Source organism: Protopterus annectens, chromosome 1.part1 (genome assembly GCF_019279795.1).
Source record: "Protopterus annectens isolate FY-2018-M chromosome 1.part1, PAN1.0, whole genome shotgun sequence".
NCBI lineage: Eukaryota > Metazoa > Chordata > Ceratodontiformes > Protopteridae > Protopterus > Protopterus annectens.
Window position 1 is genome coordinate 13,478,352 of NC_056726.1, and position 22,240 is coordinate 13,500,591.

Consider the following 22,240-nt stretch of genomic DNA (forward strand, 5'->3'; position numbering starts at 1 on the left):
TAACTGCTGATGAAGCTTCTGGCTTTCTGGAAGCGAAAACACTGTTTTGGTCTTTAAATAAATTGCGTTTCTTTTCTTTTACATCGTTCTGGCTGCAGTGGTGTTCCGTTTGTGTTTTCAGATATTTTAAAAGATATTTTTCTCAACAAAGATATAGTTCACCTCACCTCAGACTGCAATGGTCATGTTGTGAGAGTTGTTGCAGGTGTTGGATAATCAGAACAAGGAATCTGTGGCAGTTGAGCAGGATGAAAGAAATTAACGCTTAGATATAACTGAAGTGTGAAATGAATGGGGATAGGAATCTGATCAAAAGGAAGATGAAGCAGTTGTAATATGCACATTGGGAGATGTGTGATGGAGAGAGAGAGGTGTTGCGTGGCTACATAAATGAACATGGTTTTTACAGACAACTGCTGGCTATGATGGCCAAGTGCTTTCCACTGTTTGGAACTGTAGTAAGAGGAAGGTTGTCCTACAGAGTTTATATGCGTAAATGCTTTCTTTTGTTAAGATGTTTATAATTTAAAATGCAGCTTCCCAGGAACTAAGTCAGGGTCTGTTGCAGTAAGGAGTGAGACTGGTAGCTAGTCTTTGTTGAATGGGTGTGCTGAGACTAGGCGAGTATGTATTTTTTATCTGTGTCAGCACCCAATAGCCATCTTTGAAATGGCTGTAAAGTTATACATATGCCCTTGATGAGAGTGGAGTTTTCATAGCAACAGTAGCTTCAAGGACTTCTTATGGAGCTAGGATGCTAGGATGGATATGACACTAATGATGTATACTTTATTCTCTAGCTGTTTAGCTGTTTATGTTTTATGACTTTCCATTAATGCATTTTGAGGTTTGTCGAAACATTTTTGAATAATAAAAGTTTCTAAATGTTATATCCAATAACTGTGCTGTCAGGTAGAGAATGACGTTGGGGAGACACATGCCCATAAAAGTCAGCCAAACTCATGTAACCGCCATGGATTTGGAAAAAATAAAAATAAAAATTAGTCTTTCAGAGGGATTTACATATGATGCAGGACTTACCACCATAGTGAGAGATGAGTGAAGTTGTAGAAACTTGGATTTTGCAGGTATGAATATAATTGCAGATAGAGTACCATGCAGTATGGTCATGCCTTGATACACATACAGCTGTCATGTGTTAGTATATAAAAGTCTGAGTAGAATGAGCATGTGTACAGTATTGAACAGTATATCTTCTATAGCAACGTGTAGCAACAAGTTAATAGAGGCTCATACACGATAGTAACACAATGGCTTGTGAAACTGCAGTGGTACAGTCACATACCATTTCTAAGCAGTAACATCAACTCTAGTATCCCTTATTACACATTATTATGATAGGCTTTGTCATGCTGGTTAAATGCAGTTGTATGAGTAGGGAAGTGGAAAACTAGCATTCACAATTATGGTCACCATGTTATCCAAGTATCAATGAGTATTTTATTTCATACTTTTAGAAAAGTTTATGCAATTGCATAACATTAATCATGGACTACTCACTGATGACAGTGACATACACAGGTAGCATAAAATGCAATTGGCATGCATTATGTGTACCAGTATAGCAACCACATGGGGTTAGGAGGGTGGTCTAATGGTTAAGGTGTTTGCTTTACAAACACAAGGTGCAGGGTTTGAGTCTCACAAGGAATAATTGGCTAAGCTTAAAATAGCTTGCAAGGGCAGCTAGCTTAGTACTAATCTATGAACCTAATCTATGAACCTATGTGTTGTGAATGTTTTAACATTATAATTTCATCATCTTCATCGATCCTTTTTTCCCATTTTTACATGTGGAGACAGGGTGTGGTGTCAACTGTAACCACCTCATTTAGTTCAGTGCCACTTTCCTATCTTGTTCGACAGTCATTCCAGCCTGTTGAGGGTGTTCTTGCACACAATCCATCTGTCTCCTTCCTGGATGCCCTCAGTTCTCTTGCCTTTCTGTCACAAATCTTTTTTCAGCAGATTGTCTTCTGCTTTCCTGCACATGTGCCCAAACCACTGTAATCTGTTCTCTTTGACCTTCTCTGCAGTTGTTGCTATTTGGGATTCTGCTCTGATGTTCTCATTTTTTAATCTGTTCCACAGTGTTCATCATACCATCCATCTCAGGCACTTCATCTACATCACCTCTAGCTTTTTCAGCTGCTCTGCCTTCAGTGCCTAGGTTTCTGTACCATACACTAGTACTGGTTGCAAAAGTATTTTATACACCTTACTTTTCACTTTATTTGGCATTCTTTTGTCACACAGTACCTCTAACATTGTTCCAGTTGACTCCAATTTCCTCTGATTCTAGTTTAACCTCCTCATTCAGACTTCCCTTCTGCTTAGCCACCTCTCTGATACCTGAATCTGCTAACCTCTTCCACTATATTCCCTTCTATCTCAATATCTTCTGATTTCCCCCATTTGCTGCCATTGTAGCAATTTAATTTGTTCTTTGTAATAATGCATCTCTTACTCCCTTAGTGACTTTGGGCAAGATGGTTGCACAACCAATATAGGTGCATATTGTTAGAGTTCAGCATTAAAGGAACTCTGTGCTGTCATATTACTGTATTATGACTGTCAGGGCTAGCTACTGACTGTAAACATTGACTGTTGGTGATTTGTGTACATTGACTAATGTTGATATACAAAATAAGGTAGGTAACACAAAACAGGTGGAGAATGTCTGCCATATTGTTACACTTTAAAGCTAATTTCACATGCACCTAGTAGATTTAAACATTCAGGTCACTAACCAACATCAGTGTACTTGTAACAATCTAACATACTAAGTATTATAGCACAAGTTCAAAAGGTACTTAATAGCTTCCACAACAAGAGTATAGGTATTTTCAGTATACATTATATATGTGGTGACTGCACTGTTTAACTGTACAGTCTATGAAAGATGTACCTTAATTACAGCTGCATATCCCTAAGTTAGGAATGCGTAGAGCTGACTTTGTCAGCTAATGTCATACAGCCGTTAGTACAGCTTGACAAAAATTACTGGCTAGTATGCACACTATTGATGATGTTATTCCCAAGCCTTCCAGCAATGGGAAACTTATTATTATGTGAGCCCCTTTATTAGGGTGTACCCTCTTATATACTTAACCTGATTTTTGGTCACATATGATTGCATTCCATTAAACACATTACACCATCGAGAGGAGTATGTTTTTCTTACTGCGAGCATTCATGCATTAATGGCAGCTGCACACATGAAACAACAGCATTGTAAATGTATCAACAAACCCCTTCCATACATACCACATATTAGCAGATATCAGTTGTATGTATATCCAGTTATGACCATTCTGCTCAGTACTCTGTCTACAGTGTTAAAGACATATCTGAAAAGTCTGGACATTTCTGTAATTCTAAGAAACCAAGTAAACCAGCGTGTGACTGTGCAGCCGCAATCCAAAAACAGCAACTGGGACTGCCGTAGTGCCATACTGCCTGAGAAAACAAATCCTGTATGTCCCAAATGTTAACTCCCACAAAAACGTGAATTAGCCACAGGATGCAAAACAAAATTTACCGAAATTAGATAGACCATCAGGGATTACTCAATAACATAGTATCCTAAATTTAATTAAATCATTAATTGAACAGAACATAAACGTAAGAAACATTTTATAAACAGTTAAGCGAGTTTGTTTTGTAATTTTGCTTATGGTTCACTCTAGTAACATGTCCTGCATCTTGCATGTGTTTACTTGCAGACTTTCTTTTTCTTTTTGTAAGTCTGTGGTAGTCCTGCAGGTTGTGATATTTTCTGAGGAAGTATGACTTTCCTGAACCCCTCGTCTCCATTACAGCAGAGTTATGTAGCAGTAAAAGTATTTAAACTTTCCCACTCCAGCATCACTGTCTGGTATGGAGTGATTGAAAGCTAACACTTGCTCAGAAATGATGGCTTGACCCCTTCTATATTGGCATCATTCAGAAGATCATTGTGAACTGTTTGAGAGCCAACATTGCTACTCATAAAAGATGGCTTGACACAGCACTAGAAGATCCACCCTCTTCTATGTTGGCATCATTCAGAAGATCATTTTGAGCTGTTTGGCATGACCACTCTATAGGTGTGTCCACACCTGGTCCAAAAGTTGTGACATCCTCTCATAGCCTGCTCTCTCTGGTCACAGTTCATGGCTCTGAGATTCACTGAGCCTTCAAGAATGTCCTGCTTCACACAAGTATATCATAACCATGTCTCCCTTTAAGAGGGATGAGCAGACATAAGCCTCATCATTCCTTCCCTTCTCCCACCAGGTCTTACAGGTGCTTTGGACACTAATTGAAACCAGGCTGCATGGGTCATAGTAAAGTCGCTGTCTTTCTACACTAACAGAGCTGACTTCCTCTTCAAGACTTGTGGATTTTAAGATATATGTTCAGACTCCATAAGGATTGGCAGACATTAAGGCTGTGTGCTACAAGTCCCTGAAATTCTGAAACATTGCATGCTAATTTGGTCCATCAGTGGTATATGTTGCTGAAGAGCAAAGTATGTAGAGATGCTGACATTTAAGTGATTATATTTATATGGGGTAATAGTGTAACTGCTTAATACCAAGGTATGTCCACTTATTGTATCTTACATCAGTTGTGCTATATCACTTTTAGGTGTGTTTCTAGTAGGTACATGACTGTAGTACTCCTGCCATGTGTTTGCTGAAGTTGAAGAATTGAATGGAAGGTACTGCTTATATATTAGGATACTGCCCTGCACTTGCGATGCCTTCTTTGGCAAGATGTCTGTACACAGCAATACTTCCACACTAATGTTTCTTGTGGGTACATTTTGTGGACATTGATGTATATTTTTCCACAGATGTGTGCTGTCCATAAATGTGTTGCATTCTTAGCATATAAAGCAGTTTGCTGTCCACAACTACCACTAACAGTATGCTGAATAACTACCCCTTCCATAACTAGCTGTGTGTCTTTGTGTTTGTGAATAAAAAGGCATTGCTGTAAGTTCAGTTGGAATAGTTTTATTATATATATATATATATATATATATATATATATATATATATATATATATATATATATATATATCTAGTGTGTGTGTGTATATATGCACATGCATACATACACCCACATGTTTTTATATATATATATAAATGTATATGTGTATGTTTGTGTGGGTGGGTGTGTACATATTGTAATTATTTCTCTGTATGTGTGTGTGTGCGCGCATATATATATATATATATATATATATATATATATATGTGTGTGTGTATATATATATATATATATATATATATCTGTAACAATTTATTTTATATACGTGCATTTATCTTATATAAACACATGTATATATACATGTACATATATTTATCTATATACACACAAACATATTTATACACACACACACACACACGGGTCCCTATCAGATGATCAAGTTTTCAGGAACTCGAAATTCATGATTGAGTTTTTTGAAAACCCGAAGGTTTTGAATGGAGGTCGCAGTACAGTGCAGTTCAGGAAATTTACCCTTTTCCTCACTGTACTGCGATCTCAGAGTTGGTATACATAATTTGCAGGGGGGGTGGGGGTACAGCCCCCACATGGGGGCTTGCCCCCCCTACAAAAGTGTAAAAAAGGTAGATTGTTGTGTTTTTTTATGTTCGGGTTTTCGAAAACTTGATTGTATAGTCTCAACAGTATGAATTTCGAGTTTCTGAAAACTCGATCATCTGACATAAACATATATGTTTATGTGTGTGTGTGTGTGTGTGTCTGTCTGTATAACCATTATGTGAGCAAAGTCAGCATACATTGCTTTAGTGTGATAATGTTACAGTTCACATGCATACTGTACGTGAACTATTTTTGTTACATTCCCCCTTTATTTAGTCCAAAAACATTACTGTGTCCCTTTATTTTATTCCAAAAACTAGTAGTAACACTGTAAAACTTTTCTGATTCCCACCTAGAATCTTTTATGATGTACATGCAAGGACATGGTTATGGAATTTATCAGGGGAACTGAGGATGGTATAGAGTTTGTCCATTATTCAGTAAAGACTAGTGTTGGGGGGGATGGTGAAGGCATTATTAGCTCCTTTGAGATATAATGATGAATTTATTTATATATTGTTGTAATGTTTACTGTTAATTTCTGCAACTATGGTGTACTGCAGAAACCTTGCATAGTGGTTAGGTGACTGTACTTTAACATGGCACCATTTCATTTCAGTTCTTATACAGGTTAGGCAGTGCACTGTTTTATTAAAATTAAATGTTCATTTCTAGTACTCCAGTTACTTTTGAAAATAGTATGGGCATCCTAGTAACTGCAGAAGTATTTGCTTTCTTGTCATTGTGTTGCAGATAGCATAACTTCTTTAGTGCTAAACAGTTATTCAAATCAGTATCTGCACCTTTGGGACACTTTTTCCAAAATGTGGACATCCTAACTTTTCAGCATGTAAATTATTATGTGGTTAAGGAAAGGTCAGGTCAGATCAGGTACGCTGTTTGGAATTTTGAATGGAGAAATTATAATTTCCCTGCTAATAACACATCCCCACAGGGATGGGGGAGCAAAACATCACTGAGCTAACAATCTAGTTCACACCACCCACTGAAGTCAAGTCCTGTATTGGTGCTGCAGTTCTGAAAAGCCCTAATGTTGTGCCCATTAGATGCAGCTTCTTGCAAATGCTTTCTTCACTTGATTTAATAAATTCACCTAGTATTGTTATGTGGCAGAAAAACTGCCAGTAATTTACCATGGATGATTTCAGACACTTCTTGTGGGAGACCAAGTATTTTAATTAATTGTACAAACCTGTAAGCTGTGTACATAGTTATTGGTTTTATTTCTGATAGTGATTCTCAGTGTACCAACTAAATGAGTGAAACATGAAGTTCAGGCTTAAGGCTGTGCAGTGTAATCAAGACTGTGTTGTACATCTTGTTGTATACGAAGGTTTTTACTGAAAGGGGTCCATGTGAACCGTGCTGTATACACAGGTTTTTACTGAAAGGGGTCCATGTGAACTGTGCTGGGCACCCATGTTTTTACTGAAGGGGGTCCACGAGAATCATGCTGTATCCCCACGTTTTCCCTGAAAAGTGTCCATAAGAATCATGCTGTATCCCCAGGTTTTTACTGAAAGGGGTCCATGAGAATCATGCTGTACACCCAGGTTTTTACTGAAAGGGGTCTGTGGGAATCAGCTCCTTATCTATTTAATAAAAAGTAAGTGATCCAAACACTGGAAGTAGCAGCAAAGGTATAGCCAGCCAAGTGTTCTATGTGACTGAATGTAAATTGCTTCATAGTAGTAATCAGTTCTTTAGAACTTGATAGCTTCATTTGCATGTAATCATTGGTTAGATTAAATATACATATAATGAGGAAGATTCATATGTGCCTCATTTTCCAGGTTATTCCTCCAGCTACTGAAGAACAACTCTTACTAGTTGAGCTGGTTCGTTCAATTAGTGTGATGAGGACAGAGACTGTAATACAAACTGTGAAAGAAGTTCTGAAACAGCCTCCAGCAATCGCCAGAGAGAAGGTAGGATTTTTGAAACTGTTGCAAATGAATTGTCACAGTATTAGGTCCTTCTTAAGGTTTGTAACTCTTTAGTACATTGATCTAGCATTTATGTTTTACTGTGATGGAAATGTCTGCCTTTTAACATGAGTTGCTGCAGTGCCTCTCAGTACCTGCATTCCCTTTGCTTTCCAGTCCTGTTCTTTTTTCATTGTGCTCTCTTTTCTCATCCAGACTAGATTTGAATCTCAAGGGTTGCCACATAGTTACACAACAAGTGGCGTTTGGCTTTATTGGCCTGAATGTAATCATAAACACTTAAAAAGTAACAAGTCATGGGCATTTAGAAGCCATGTAGTTGAAACACGTGATGTCCTTAAGGGGTCATTTGCATATATCCCATAGGCCTTTGAATCTCAAGGATTGCCACATGGTTACACAACAAGTGGGGTTTGGCTTTATTGGCCTGAATGTAGTCATAAAGACTTAAGAAATAAAAAGTCATGGACATGTAGAAGCCATGTAGTTGAAACGTGTGATGTCCTTAAGGGGTCATTTGCATATGTCCTATAGGCCTTCATTACAGAAGGTTTAACGTATTGCACAGTGAAAACTCTGATTTGTCTGAGTTTTGCTTGCAGAGTGCATGTGATATATATCTATCTATATATATATATATATATATATATATATATATATATATATATAGATATATAGGTGTGTGTGTGTGTGTGTGTGTGTAGATATAAAAATGTGTGTGCACACCACACACACACACACACACACACACACACACACACACACACACACACACACCACCTCTCAACTTGTCTATCCGACAAGCAACCCCTCCATGGCAAACTCCCATACAGACACATACTCACCTTATACCACTTATATCTCTACATATGCCCACACGTGCAGCCATATGACACACACAACCCAATACTACCTGTCATAGCGAAGGGATTCTTTGAATCACTCAGCTGCATAAATACTTTACTGTAGGCATTTCTGAGGGAATAGCACATGGCTAATTAGCAAAGGCTTCTCCCCCAGAATTCCTCATTGGCATTTAATATGGCCGCAGAGATAGCCTGCTGTCTCTGAATCAGAAATGGTTACCACACGTTGTACACCTAGAGTACGCCTTCTTTTAGCCTTTCTGAATCTAGCCCATTACATGTATTTTGAAAATTAAGACAGCAAAACTGTGTGTTTGAATGTAACTGGTTAGTCTTAGAACATGTGCCTTGGGTGTATTTGTATTTTAACCATTTTGTAATGAGAGTTGTTATTCTGAAGAAATCGTTTGATTTTAAACAAGGAGAAAACCCCTAAACTATTTTTCCAGTCTGGTGATTCCTTGTTAGGAAAGTCTTTGCTTGGGAATTCTATGGGTTTAACTAAGATGCAGTTCAGTGGTATTTTAAAAACAGTGAAAAAATGTATTGGATATTTGGTATACATGTAAGGTGCTTTGTGCATAAGAGGAGAATTTTAAAACTCTGCTACTGGAAAGAAGGTCTGTTGTGTAGTAGTAAAAAAAATCTCTAAAACAGTAATACTTAATGAAAATAAAATACTTAGAAATGTGGATTAAAACGGATTCTGTTGTGGCAGCTAATATGTGGGAAGAGACTAAACAAAAGATAATGTAAAACTGAGAAATTGAAAGCTGTATTTTATGGATCTGGCTAGCAAGATACATCCAGTAGATTTTAGTCCCTTTAGTTTTATACACAGGTCAAACATATTTTTAACAACCAGAGGGGAAGTGGTGGATAGCAATTAATAAAGAGCTGTAGGATTTCATTTGGGAGGGGAAAACAGCAGGAGTCAAGTGGGATAAGCAGATTCTGCCAGTAGAACAAGGCGGATTGGAATTACCTGATTTGTAGGGGTTATTTCAGAGCTATGCAGTTAAGACTGCTATACATAGCACATGCAGAAAGCTGCAATTCAAAGTGGAAAGGAATGATAATGAAATAGGGGAAGCTCAAGAAACAAGGAGAGACTGGGACTGTGGATACAGATCCTTAAGGAGAATAAAAATAACCATACAGAATATTGTATTCATAAAGTAGCAGAAAGTATTCTTAGAGCTAAGCCAACACAGGAATGGAGAAAGGAGATTCTGCAAATAGGCATAACTGCAGTTAGGGATACAGACAATAGGCAAAGGGGGTGGAATTTATTGGAGAAAACTGGCAAAGGAACTGAGGTGTTGGTGAAAAATGAATTTATAAAGGTGCTGCTGTGCTGTACTGGAACCAAAGTCGTCTTAAGACACAAAGTCTTGTTCGCTGTTTACTGCTGAATCAAAAACACAGAGTTTTGCATTACTGTATCTGCAGTCTGTTTAAAACACAGAGCCTGCACTGATGAGAAAATATATTTTGCAGCACAATAGTATTTTATTGTAAGCAGAGGTACTAATAAATAATTTATTCTTATAACAAGCGACACGTGCTACTGCAACAACTTGTAGTTTAGATGTATAAAGTTTTACTTTATGGTCAGCATGGATGATTATTCTCCTTCTCCTATACATTACCTCAGAACAAGTGCGTTCCTACCAATTCCTTTAACACAGCTGAATTTTTACAGCCTACTTATACTGTTCTCATGCACTTTAGATCCTGTTTTCCTCTTGGTATCTTTTTTGGGCTTTATACGGAAACATCTGTTCTGCTGATGCTTTACTTTCCAGACTTGTTTTTTAAGGAAATGTTTTGTGATAAAGCACATACAAATTGTTTTTTGTATTGCCTATGTCCATTTATCTGTGAGGAATTACATCAATCTTTTTTAATATCATGGCAAACATGTTTTTAAGGAAACATCTTATGGAACAACAAGTACTGCTGATTTTATAAAAAGCTGTGTCCATTCATCTGTCAACTTCTTTGCTGATACTGTGGGAGAACATGTTTTTTGAGGAAATAGCTTGTAAGAGAGCACGTATTGCTGAATTTATAAAAAGTATGCCTATTAATAGATACAGTCAGATCTATGTCACATAGTATAGCAGACAACAACGACAGAAATATCACGCATGCTAATGCTGTAAACCAAGTGGCTGTGAAAATAGACCTGGAAACGCTGTTCACAAAAACACCTTAAATTTCCATTTAAAACAAATTTAATATCTTCTTCAAAATTAGAAAGAAAAGAAAATAAAAGTCCCTTATTCACAAACGATAAGCGCTTTCGAGAGAGTCTTCATCAGATTGTAATAGAAAGTGGGACACTCATTTTATTTATAAAAAAAAATGTAATTGCTCAGCCAATGCGGGCTCATGCTTTTTAATTTTGTCCTATCAATTGTCTTACATTTCCATCCTATTTTAAATCAGTAGGGCCAATGAAGGTCCTCTGTGGTTGCCACACCTCCAAATTCTTTACGAGTGCTTTCATTGTCTAAAATAAAAGTTGCATGCATTTGATTTGACAAAAAGTTTCAGCAAATAAAGGCCCAATGTTTCCAGTTGTAACCAACCACGATGGGTCCCTGATAAAATTATGTTAGCACTTTTCAGCCAATACATTGCTTTTCTTTTCCTATTGGTATATTTTTGAAGTAAAAGCTGTATGCAATTTCAATTATTAACAACTCGCATTATTAGAAAGATTAAACACATAAGTTTCATATGGTGTGCGTCCTTTGATGTTTGCTGCACAAAAAAACATTCTTATAATTCTGTTTATTGAAATATTTGATACTGATGGAAAAATGTCCTAGAAAAAAACAATCATGACTTCATAACTTATGTAAATAAGCTAAATGCTTCGACGAATCAAAGTCTTTGCACTGCTGTTGCAAGGATTTGGAAATCCAGTAATATTCGAGAGCTTAGTAACTTTTGGTTGGAAATTCCATCTTGACATCTACCAATCCCAGTTTGCTTGGCCTAACGTATACACCTCTAAGAGAATTAAAGTCACTATTTAACCTACGCAATGTTTTTCATTCCCAGATCAATATAATATCAATTTAACTTAGTTGACAGCTCGCTTTCTTAAAAAGATTAAGCACATAAGATTCATATAATGTGCATCCTTTGGGGTTTACACATTTTTATGAATCTACTTGTTGATGCATTTAGTATTAACAAAAGGATATCCTATAGTGAGACGTTCGTGGCTTTGTAGCTTATGCAAATGAGCTGAGTGTTTAAACAAATCAAATTATTTGTTCTGTTGTTGCAAGGAGTTAAAAGTCCAGTATTATTCAAGAACTTTAAAACTTCCCTAGGAAATTCCATCCTGATCTTTACCTGTCCCAGATTGATTTAGCTTTACTCATACAATTCTAAAGAGTTTTTGTGGCATATACCAATGCATTTATTCAGTTGCTAACATCTTCTTCATATTTGTAAATGCAAACAAGAAACAAATTAGGCAAATTTCAAATCCATTGACGCACTCATCATAAGAGACACCACCAAGGATGTATTAATGATCTCAATTAATTTTGGTCCTATGGTTGGATGAAGTCGTGTACTGGAACTAATAAAACACTGTTCTGATTTATGATCGTCTTTCAATGTTTGATTCCACTGAAGCTGTCTTCAACAGAAGGCTATGCCGATACATATATTCCTGTTTAACCCAAACATAATGAAAGGTGACAATGATGACATTCCAATACACTTGTATGTTAATGCGTGGCATATTGCCTCAATAAGATAAGTAAATATAGAGCGGATGTTAGTATTTTCAGTCACTGAAGATAGAGGTCTTATTTCTTCACATGCCATCTGGTTCAAACTTTCCATAGATAGCATAAAGATCCTACGGTTGATATATAATGTAATCAGCCTATGATAGGTTTCCTTTACAAAAATCTGATCTTTCCCGATCTTCATTCTCAACATCTGTATTTGTCTGTGAAGATTGTAACGTCTTCCATATCTTACTGATACTGATTCATAGCGTTAATTTTCATCCAGATAGGCTGTCAAAATAAAAATTGAGAATTTTATACATATACTTCAACTATTTTAATCTACACCATAAGTGCCCTGTATTCAGGGATTTATGATATTAACTTATGGTTGGTCTTCTCATCTTCAGAACAGGTTTCAAGGGTATGACACTGTTTAAGCCTGGTGGTTGATCGGCTCATAAATTAATTATCCATTTTATTTCCCTTAACTCTGTTAGGTTTTCAATGTCACCTTTCCTTGGGCCGGTATATATAATTTCAATGACTTTAAATAAAAAAGAATGACCCCTGTGCATATCGATATGTAGGGCTAATGCACTGTGAGTATCTTTGTTTGCTATGTCCCTTTGATGTCTTTGTATGCGTCTTTTAAACATCTGGTTAGTTTTCCCCACATAAAAAGATGAACAGGACTTGCATGTAGCCAGTTAATCACATTAGTTGTTGTATAAGTAGCTTTTACATTGAAGGTATAACTTCTTTTAGTTCTTGGATGTTCAAAATGATTGCTATTATCTATCAGGGGACAATCAATACAATGTCCACACCTAAAAGTGCCTTTACGGCCTACTATCTGGTTTTTACTGTTCCCATTGGTGGTGCACAACAATCTTTTTAAGTTCTTTTTATTCTTGAAACAAAAATATGGTCTATCTCCCACTATATCTTTCAACTGTGGATCTTGTGTCAGGATCGGCCAGAATTGTTTTATCACCTTTTGAATCTGATAATTGTCAGTGCTGTAGGTCAGTAGGACCCTAGTTCTTTCATTCTCATGTATAGATCTATTACGCTCTCTATCAGTGACAGGCTTCAGATCTTGTTCATTATAACCTCTTTCTTTCAAATTCTTTTGTAAGAATTTGATTTCTTTGTCACGTGTGACTTCTTGGTTGCAGCGTCTATAAATCCTGTTGACCTCATTGTGCATAATATTTTTTGTGATATGCCTTGGATGCATGCTACTCTTTAATAAGTAATGGTTCCTCCATGTATTTTTCCTGTGTAATTCTGTGACCAATGTACCTGTGTCACTAAGGATAATATTTACATCAAGGAAGCTAACTGCTTCCCTGGAATAGCTGGCTGTAAATGTTAGAAATGATGTGGTGGAGTCAAGATAGCTCCTAAATTGTATGAATTGTTCTACTTCTCCTCTCCATAAGATAAAAAAATCCTCCACAAAACATCCATAATACAGAATACATTCTTGCCATGGATTATTGGAATGAAGCACATGTTGCATTTTCCACTCTACTAGAACTAAATTGGAATAACTGTTAGCACAGGGGGGTGCCCATGGCAACCCTCCATCTCTGTAAATAAATTTTGTCACCATAGACAAAATAATTGTTTTCCAATATTAATTCAAGCAACGCACAAATTTTAATGGGTTTCTGCTGAAATCTTCTTTGTTGACAGTGTTCTTATTGAATCTATCCCGATGTCATTTGGGATGGTGGTGAAAAGGTTATTTACATCGTGTAGTTAACAAAAGATCATGATGGTCAATAGTTCTTTCCCTAGTTGTTCTAATCTTGTGTAAAAAGTCATCAGTATCCCTCAAGACTGCGTCACAAGAAATTAGGAGCTCTCTTAGTTCCCTTTCTACATACAGAGACATGTTTTCTGTGATCCATCCCTGGCCTGACACTATCAGGCGTAATGGCGGATTGGAAAAATCTTTGTGTATCTTAGGGAGTCCATTAATAGTTGGAATAGTAGGCTTGTATATGTCCAGGAAGTTGAACAATTATAGATCAATTTGTCTTTGTGACACCATGTCACTCAGATAGGAGCTCATTCTTTTTATAGCCTGATTTATAGTAACAGTTGTTACCCCTACATATGTTTTAGAATCTTTCAACATGTTCTCCATTCTGTTGGCATACCAAAAGGTATCCATAACGACAATGGCTCCACCTTTGTCTGCTGGTTTCAAAACAATATTGGTATTCTGTTGCAGGTTGTAAATGGCTTGTTTTTTATCAAAAGTGATATTCCTATAATGTTTTGTACGAGTATCCATCCTTAGTTTCTCAACTTCATTACTACAAAGCCTTGTAAACAATTCCACTGCTGGGTGACTTACTGGTACAAAGGTACTGGGCTTCCAATAAATAGAATTACAAGAATTTTTTTTTGCACAGCAAACATCAAAGGATGCACACAATACGAAACTTATGTGTTTAATCTTTCTAATAATGTCAGTTGCTAATAATTGAAATTGCATGCGGCTTTTACTTCAAAAATATACCAATAAGAAAAGGAAAACAATGTATTGGCTGAAAAGTGTTAACATAATTTTATCAGGGACCCATCATGGTTGGTTACAACTTGAAACATTGGGCCTTTATTTGCTGAAACCTTTCATCAAATCAAATGCATGCAACTTTTATTTTAGACAATGAAAGCACTCGTAAAGAATTTGGAGGTGTGGCAACCACAAAGGACCTTCATTTTGCCTATTGATTTAAAATAGGATGGAAATGTAAGACAATTGATAGGACAAAATTAAAAAGCACGAGCCCGCATTGGCTGAGCAATTAGAAAAAAAAATTTATAAATAAAATGAGTGTCCCACTTTCTATTACAATCTGATGAAGACTCTCTCGAAAGCTCTTATCGTTTGTGAACAATAAGGGACTTTTATTTTATTTTTAATCTTGAAGATATTAAATTTGTTTTAAACGGAAATTTAAGGTGTTTTTTGCGGACAGCGTTTCCAGCTCTATTTTCACAGCCACTTGGTTTACAGCATTAGCCTGGGTGATATTTCTGTCGTTGTTGTCTGCTGTTCTTGTTGTTTTGTTCGGCAGTTTCACCTCAGCAGTGGGAGGATTTATTTTCATCATGTCACATGCTGTGCTGTGTAAGAAACTTGTTCCTGCATTTTGTGGTGCTTTGTGTGTCTGTGTCCTTCCTGTCAGACAGTGACTTGTGCAGCGTTGTGGTAATTGTGGTTACTTGTTGAATTATGTCCAAGGATTCCAAAGAGCACAAACCTTCGGGTTTTAAGAAGTGCTCTAAGTGTGGTTACAAGATGTCCATCACCGATGGACATTCTGTTTGTGTTTATTGCCTGGGAGCAATCCATCTGCAGGAGTCCTGCAGCTTCTGCCATGCTTTTAGTCCCAGGGTGCTGCAAGAAAGAAAGAATAAGCTGATTTTAAAGGGGCTCTTGAAACCCTCATTCGAAGAGGCCATGGATTCTGCTTCCAGTTCTAAATCTAAGTCCTCAAAGTAAAAAAAAAGATCTCCGGCTCCTTCAATTTCCTCGGAGCCACCGGAGAAAGTCACAAAACTTGCTTCAACCTCGTCGGCTCCACTGTCCTCGGGGCCACAGGAAGTGTTGGTGTTGATAGAACCGGCGTCGGATCCAATTATATTGGAACCTCTTCGGAGCCGATCGCCCAGTCTTAGACAAGTGTCACCCGAGAGGAGATCTCGATCTCCCTCCCTGTTCTCCAAATCCCCCAGGACTCTTTCAGATGTGGATGTTGATAGGGTGGTGCAGAGGCTCCTCCAGTCACAGATTTTGACAAAATTGTTTTCGGCTCCATCCCAGTCGGCTCCGGAGCCCATCCCGATACTTTCTTCGATCATTCCTCCTCCAAACGCATCTCTGTCTTTGGAGCCAGAGTGTTCCACTCCATGTGATGTTCCTAAGTCGGTTCCGATGGACCCTCTGGGCCTTTCGGTACCGACGTCTGCTCCGACCCCGTCGGCGCAGTCCACGGGGTTCGGGACTCGGGATTCTTCAGTCGGGCCCGAGCGGGACATCTCGGGACATATTTTGGTTCCGAGTCTCCTGCTCGGTGCCTCGGCTCGAGGAACCCCGACTCCTGTCATGATCTTGGAGGCTGGCCCGTCCTCGGACTCGGGGTGGCCTGCCTTTGAGGCCATGTAGACTGCACTGGCCAGATCGTCAGCTACATCATGCGGGTCGATCATTCTGTCCCCCACCACTCCGGTGAGAGCCTCTGATCATCACCTATCTATAGACAGCGGAGCACCAAGGCCTAGGGATACCACCACGAGTGATCCTCAAGTTTCTGAAGGCCCTTCAGAGTTCATGCCTGAGGAGCCCCCTAGAAAGAAAACATGCAAGAGGAAGCATATAGACTCCCAGGATGAGTCTCTCACCTCAGATACTGACCTCGAGGAATCGGAGGGGTGCCCAAAGTCATCCTCTGATGATGTTTCCTTCTCCGACATCCTGGAGATATTGAAGCAAAGAAGTGACTGGCCATCCAAAGCCCCCTCCGAGGAGGAGTCGGTCTTCCTGAAGGCCTTTGGTGCTCAGCCCTCCACCTCCTGGGTGTCCCCACCCTTCGACGAACTTCTGGACTTAATTTGTCGGAGGGTGTGGGAGAACCCCGATTCTATGGAACCTGTACCCAGGCGGCCCAATACGTTTTTTCTGCTCCCCCGGGTAAGGAGTTTCTGTCTAAAGGAGTCCCTGTGGATGCCATGGTGGTGGCGGCGGCCACTCAGAAGGAAGTAGCGGAGACATCTTCCTCCGTCCATCCTCCTAAGAAGGAGTCTAGGACCATGGACCGGTACGGGAAGCGTACCCTCTCATCAGCAACCTTTACCTTACGGTCGTTGAACTATCTGTCTTATTTTACTCGGCTCCAGAGAGATCTCCTCAAGGAGTTAGGAGATACTCTTGCGGGTAACGTTCCTGAGGCGGTGGCCCAGACGGTTAACGTCCAGGTGTCTACCCTTAATTCCATCGTTAACTCCTCCATGTGGCTCATTTCTTATGCAGCCAATGGAGCGAGTAGGGCAGCAAGCTCAGGAGTCACCCTTAGAAGACAAGCCTGGCTGCGCCTTTGTCATTTAGCGGAGGCCTTCAAGTCTTCTTTCACTGATGCCCCCTATGATGGTTCTTCTTTGTTCGGAACCAAAGTGAAAGACACCCTCACCAGGTGCGAACAAGAGGGAAAGACCCTGTCTGCTGTAGGGGTCCGTTTCTCCCTTCCCTCTAGGCCTTACCCCAGGGCCCAGCAGGGTGGGAAGATGTGGTTCAAAAAATCACAGAGGTTTTTCCAGGAGCACAAGGTGAGCCCCCCTCCAGAGGCAGAGGAGGGGGAGGTTATTCAGGGAGATGCCGCCCTAGAGGCAGAGGGGGCCCCCGCAATTCAGGAGACCGCGATTCCTTTCGCAGCTCTCCCTACCATCGTTCCTGATGGGATGCCCAACTGTGCTTTTCCGCAGCCAGTCGGGGGTCGAATATCATTATACCCAGAAGTCTGGCAAGGCATCACCCAGGACCGATGGGTATTACGAATAATTTCCGGAGGTTATGTCATTCCCTTTTCATTAGACCCCCGCCCTCCAGTCTGGAAAATCCCAGACATTCCACCCAGTCAAAGGGATCAAGCAGCTTCAGAGGTTTCAAAGCTGCTAAGAAAGGGAGCCATCCAGCGTGTCCCCTCAGACCAAGTCGGATTAGGGACTTACTCAAGATTCTTTTTGGTGCCAAAAAGAACAGGGGACCTGAGACCCATATTAGATCTCAGCCAACTGAACAACTACGTACAGAAGTCCAAGTTCCGTATGGTCACACTACAATCGATTCTCCCATTGTTGGGAGAAGTATGGATGTGCTCTATCGACCTCAAGGATGCTTACTACCATGTCAAAATGGACAGGGCATCCAGGAGTCATCTTCGCTTCTGGCTGGGAGCCAGTCATTTCCAGTTTCGAGCCCTGCCCTGTGGTCTCACCACAGCCCCCAGGGTGTTCACCAGGTGTATGGTGGTGGTGATAGCTCACTTGAGATGTCAAGGATTCCAAGTGTTTCCATATCTGGACGACTGGCTCCTTACCGCCCCCACCAGGCATCTACTAATCCAAACCAGGGACGCTACCATCACTCTCTGTCAACAGTTGGGCATAACACTAAATTGGGAAAAATCTGCCTTGTTACCCTCACAGTGTGTCATTTTTATAGGCGCAGAATTAGACACCGTTCAAATGCGAGCATTTTTACCGCAGGAAAGAATCAGATTCTTACAGCAACAGGTGCACGCCCTGATTCCCCTGAGGAAAGCGAAGGCAAGACGGGTTCTTCAATTCCTGGGGACCATGGCAGCAACAATCATGTTGGTCCCTCTAGCGAGATTGCACATGAGGCTTCTTCAATGGCTCCTCTTTGCTCAATGGTCTCTCCAAAAACTTCCACTTTCTCACCCTATTTTGCTCACGGACAGATGCAAACAGGATCTCAGTTGGTGGCTTTGCACCAACAATCTGGACAGGGGAAAACCCTTCGTTCCACCAACCCCGGTTGCCACAGTGACCATGGACGCCTCCCAGATGGGGTGGGGGGGGCATTATCTCGGGAGGACAGTCCAAGGCACATGGCAAGATCACGAGATACATCTGCATATCAACGTCCCAGAGATGAGAGCGGTGCTACTTGCGTTGCAGGCACTTCAGAGCTTTTTACCTCTAGGGACTATTGCAATACACTTGGACAACATGTCAGTGGTGTGGTATCTGAACAAGCAGGGGGGAAGCAGATCTTACCCCCCTGTGCAGAGAGGCCATGCGAGTGTGGCAGTGGGCAGTATCTTCCCAACGGTTTCTGGTGGCAACTCACATTCCGGGGAAGTCCAACGTGATAGCGGACAGGCTAAGCAGAGCCATTCTGAAGCATTACGAATGGTCCCTGAATCGTCTAGTTGCAGAACAAATTTTCAGCAGATGGGGTCAGCCTTGCTGCAACCTTTTTGCCAGCCCCCTCAATGCCAAATGCAGCAGCTACTTCACGCTGATCCCCCCACAGGGGGAGTCACCCAGGGACACTCTAGTTCACTGTTGGCCCCCCGATCTGCTTTATGCTTTCCCTCCGTTTCCCTTGCTATCAAAAGTGATTCAGAAAGCGCAATCCTTGGGAAGCAGAATGATTCTGATTGCTCCACACTGGCCTCGTCAAGTCTGGTTTCCCTTTCTCCAACCCTACATTGTGGACACTCCTTGGATTCTGGACCCACAACCAGATTAACTGACACACATGGGACAGTTCCACCCCTCTCTGCTGACCCTCCGGTTGACAGCCTGGCTACTCCACTTCCACCGTTAGTTTGGCTTCATCACTTTTCACCTGAGGTAGTTCATATTTTATCTTCCTGTCATAAGCCCTCTACTAGGAGGATTTATTCTAGCAAGTGGAGGAGGTTTTCGATTTGGGCTCATACCCAAGGAATTGATCCTTACACAGCCCCAGTTGCTTCAGTCTTGGAGTTTTTGTCTATGGTTTTCCATCAGGGTTCAGCATCAGCTACCATTAAAGTTCAATTGGCAGCGATTTCTAACTTTCACATTGCTAATGAGCCTAGTCTGATGGTTCACAGACTCTGCAAGGCTTTCCTGAAAGGCACTCTATTACTCCGTCCTCTGGTCTCTGAACCTATCATACCCTGGGATCTAAATTTTGTCTTACAAACCCTTACTTCTCCACCTTTTGAGCCTGCAGCTACCTGCGATTTGAAATTCTTCACCCAGAATACTGCCTTTTTAATAGCAATCACTTCAGCCAGGCAAGTTTCAGAAATTCAAGCCCTTTCTATCAAACCTCCATACTTGATCTTCCATAAGGACAGGGTTTCTCTTAGACCAAACCCTTCTTTTCTCCCTAAAGTGGCGTCCATATCAAATCTTAATCAATCTATTGAGTTGCCAGTATTCTTTCCCCATTTTTCAAACAAGGCAGAATTAAAATTTCATCAATTGGATGTACACAGACAGTTATATTTCTATCTGCACCGAACAAAAGATATCCAAAAGTCTGATCAACTATTTGTCTCCTTTTTGGAGAACAAAATTGGGTCCCCTGTCTCCAAAATCACCCTATCCAGATGGATATCCAGTTGCATCTCTTTCGCTTACTCCGCAGGAGGAAAAGACCTGCCGTTTCCGGTCAAGGCTCACTGTACTCGGGCTGTTTCTACATCTACAGCCTATCAAGCCAGATTGTCTATGGATGATGTTTGTGCTGCAGCTACTTGGGCTTCTCCTCACACATTTGTTACTCATTACAAGTTGGACGTGGTATCTAGGGGCAGGTCGTCCTTTGGTTCCACAGTACTCAGGAGTATTTTCCTATGAGCCCCCCAGGATGTAGGTGCTAGGGACGCTGTCCCACGGGTAAGAATGTAGGCGAGATTGGACTACATAACATCAAGAAGTTATGTACTCACCATAACGCTCGATGTATGTAGTCCATCTCGCCTCACATTCTTACTTACCCTCCCACCTTCCCCCTTCCTGGAGGATCTGGAGGTTAGGTTTTATTTACAGAGTTCCCTTCACTTTTAGCTTATTTTTATTTATCTGGATGTTGTTATGCATGGGGTATGAATGAGTGTTCGCAGCAAACTAGATCTGGGGATATGGAGCAGTGCATCATGGGATACCTGCTTAGCCCAGCCAATAGAAGACTTCGAGCTAGAAAAGTTTGGCCGAGTCGGAGCCGATATTCGGCTCTATACCCACGGGTAAGAATGCGAGGCGAGATGGACTACATACATCGAACGTTATGGTGAGTACATAACTTATTGATTTCCAACTTGGTCTCCTGACTCATTTATTAACACACTCCAATTATTAACCATATTTAGTGTAATTAATACCAGAGGCATAACCCCTGTTGTTATAGGTATTAAACTACATATCCAGCAATTAGAAACATTCATACTTTTTGCATACCAACATTGTCTTGCCAAAAATGTATTAAAGTATGGTGACCAATCTTCCTCATTTTTCCACATCTCTTTACTCTCTCTCTCTCTCGTGTAACTTTACAGTTTGATTAAAAGGTTGTAAGTACAATTTAATGCCACGTAATACAATAATAGTATGATAGCTATAATCAGTTTAAAAAATATATATCCTTTAAATAGAACTTCCATTGCTGAATCAGTTTGCCTTTGGTCATCCAAAACTGTATTTCCAAAAGAATGCATTTTAAACCATGTCAATTTCATTATGTTTTCTCTGTGGGAAACCTACAAGGGAATAAACTTAATCATATTTACATTGCTCACTAGTTTTAATAACCCTTAACTGATCTTTCTGTACCAACATTGTTTTTTTCTTTTGATTTTATACACTAATGGTCCAATTTATTCTGCTACTTCAAAAGGGCTTTGCCAGTTACTATCCCATGGACCTACCGTTTGGAAAGTTTTACTAATACTTTTGTTCCACGGGGAAGGTTTTCTTCAGGCGGGAAAATTGGCTCCTTTCTCCATAGGTGGAATGCTTGCTCTCTTGCATTGTAATCACATATTTCTGTAAGCCTTTTTAACCATTGCTGATGCTTACTAATTTCTAACATAGGCCTATCATCAGGTATATCCAGATCAAATGGTAGTAGCATGGGCATTTTATGACCTGTCATTATTTCATATGGTGAAATATCCATTTTGTTATTTGGTGTTGCCCGAATACCCATTAAAATGCCATGCAAATGCTGTACCCAAGTATTGCCTTTTTCCAAGCATGCCTTTTTTTAGACATTCTTTTAATGTCCGATTCACACGCTCTAGTATGCTATTGGATTATGGATGGTATGGTACATGAAATCTTTGATGTATGCCCAACAAATTACACATTTGCTTAATAAGATTACTAACAAACTGTGGTCCATTATCTGATTCTGTGACACGTGGCCACCCCCAATGACAGAAAATATTTTTCCATAAGGCTTCTGCTGTTGTCTTTGCTG

General features: G+C 40.0%; 1 protein-coding gene across 1 annotated transcript in view; it reads left to right on the forward strand.

The window, feature by feature from the left end:
* The window catches only part of DOP1A (DOP1 leucine zipper like protein A), a 2,183,138-nt gene that overhangs the window by 1,472,742 nt on the left and 688,156 nt on the right, over positions 1-22,240 (forward strand). Inside the window, exon 24 of the mRNA XM_044073353.1 lies at positions 7,434-7,568. Coding sequence (XP_043929288.1) covers positions 7,434-7,568 — 135 coding nt within the window. The remainder of the gene's footprint in view (positions 1-7,433; positions 7,569-22,240) is intronic.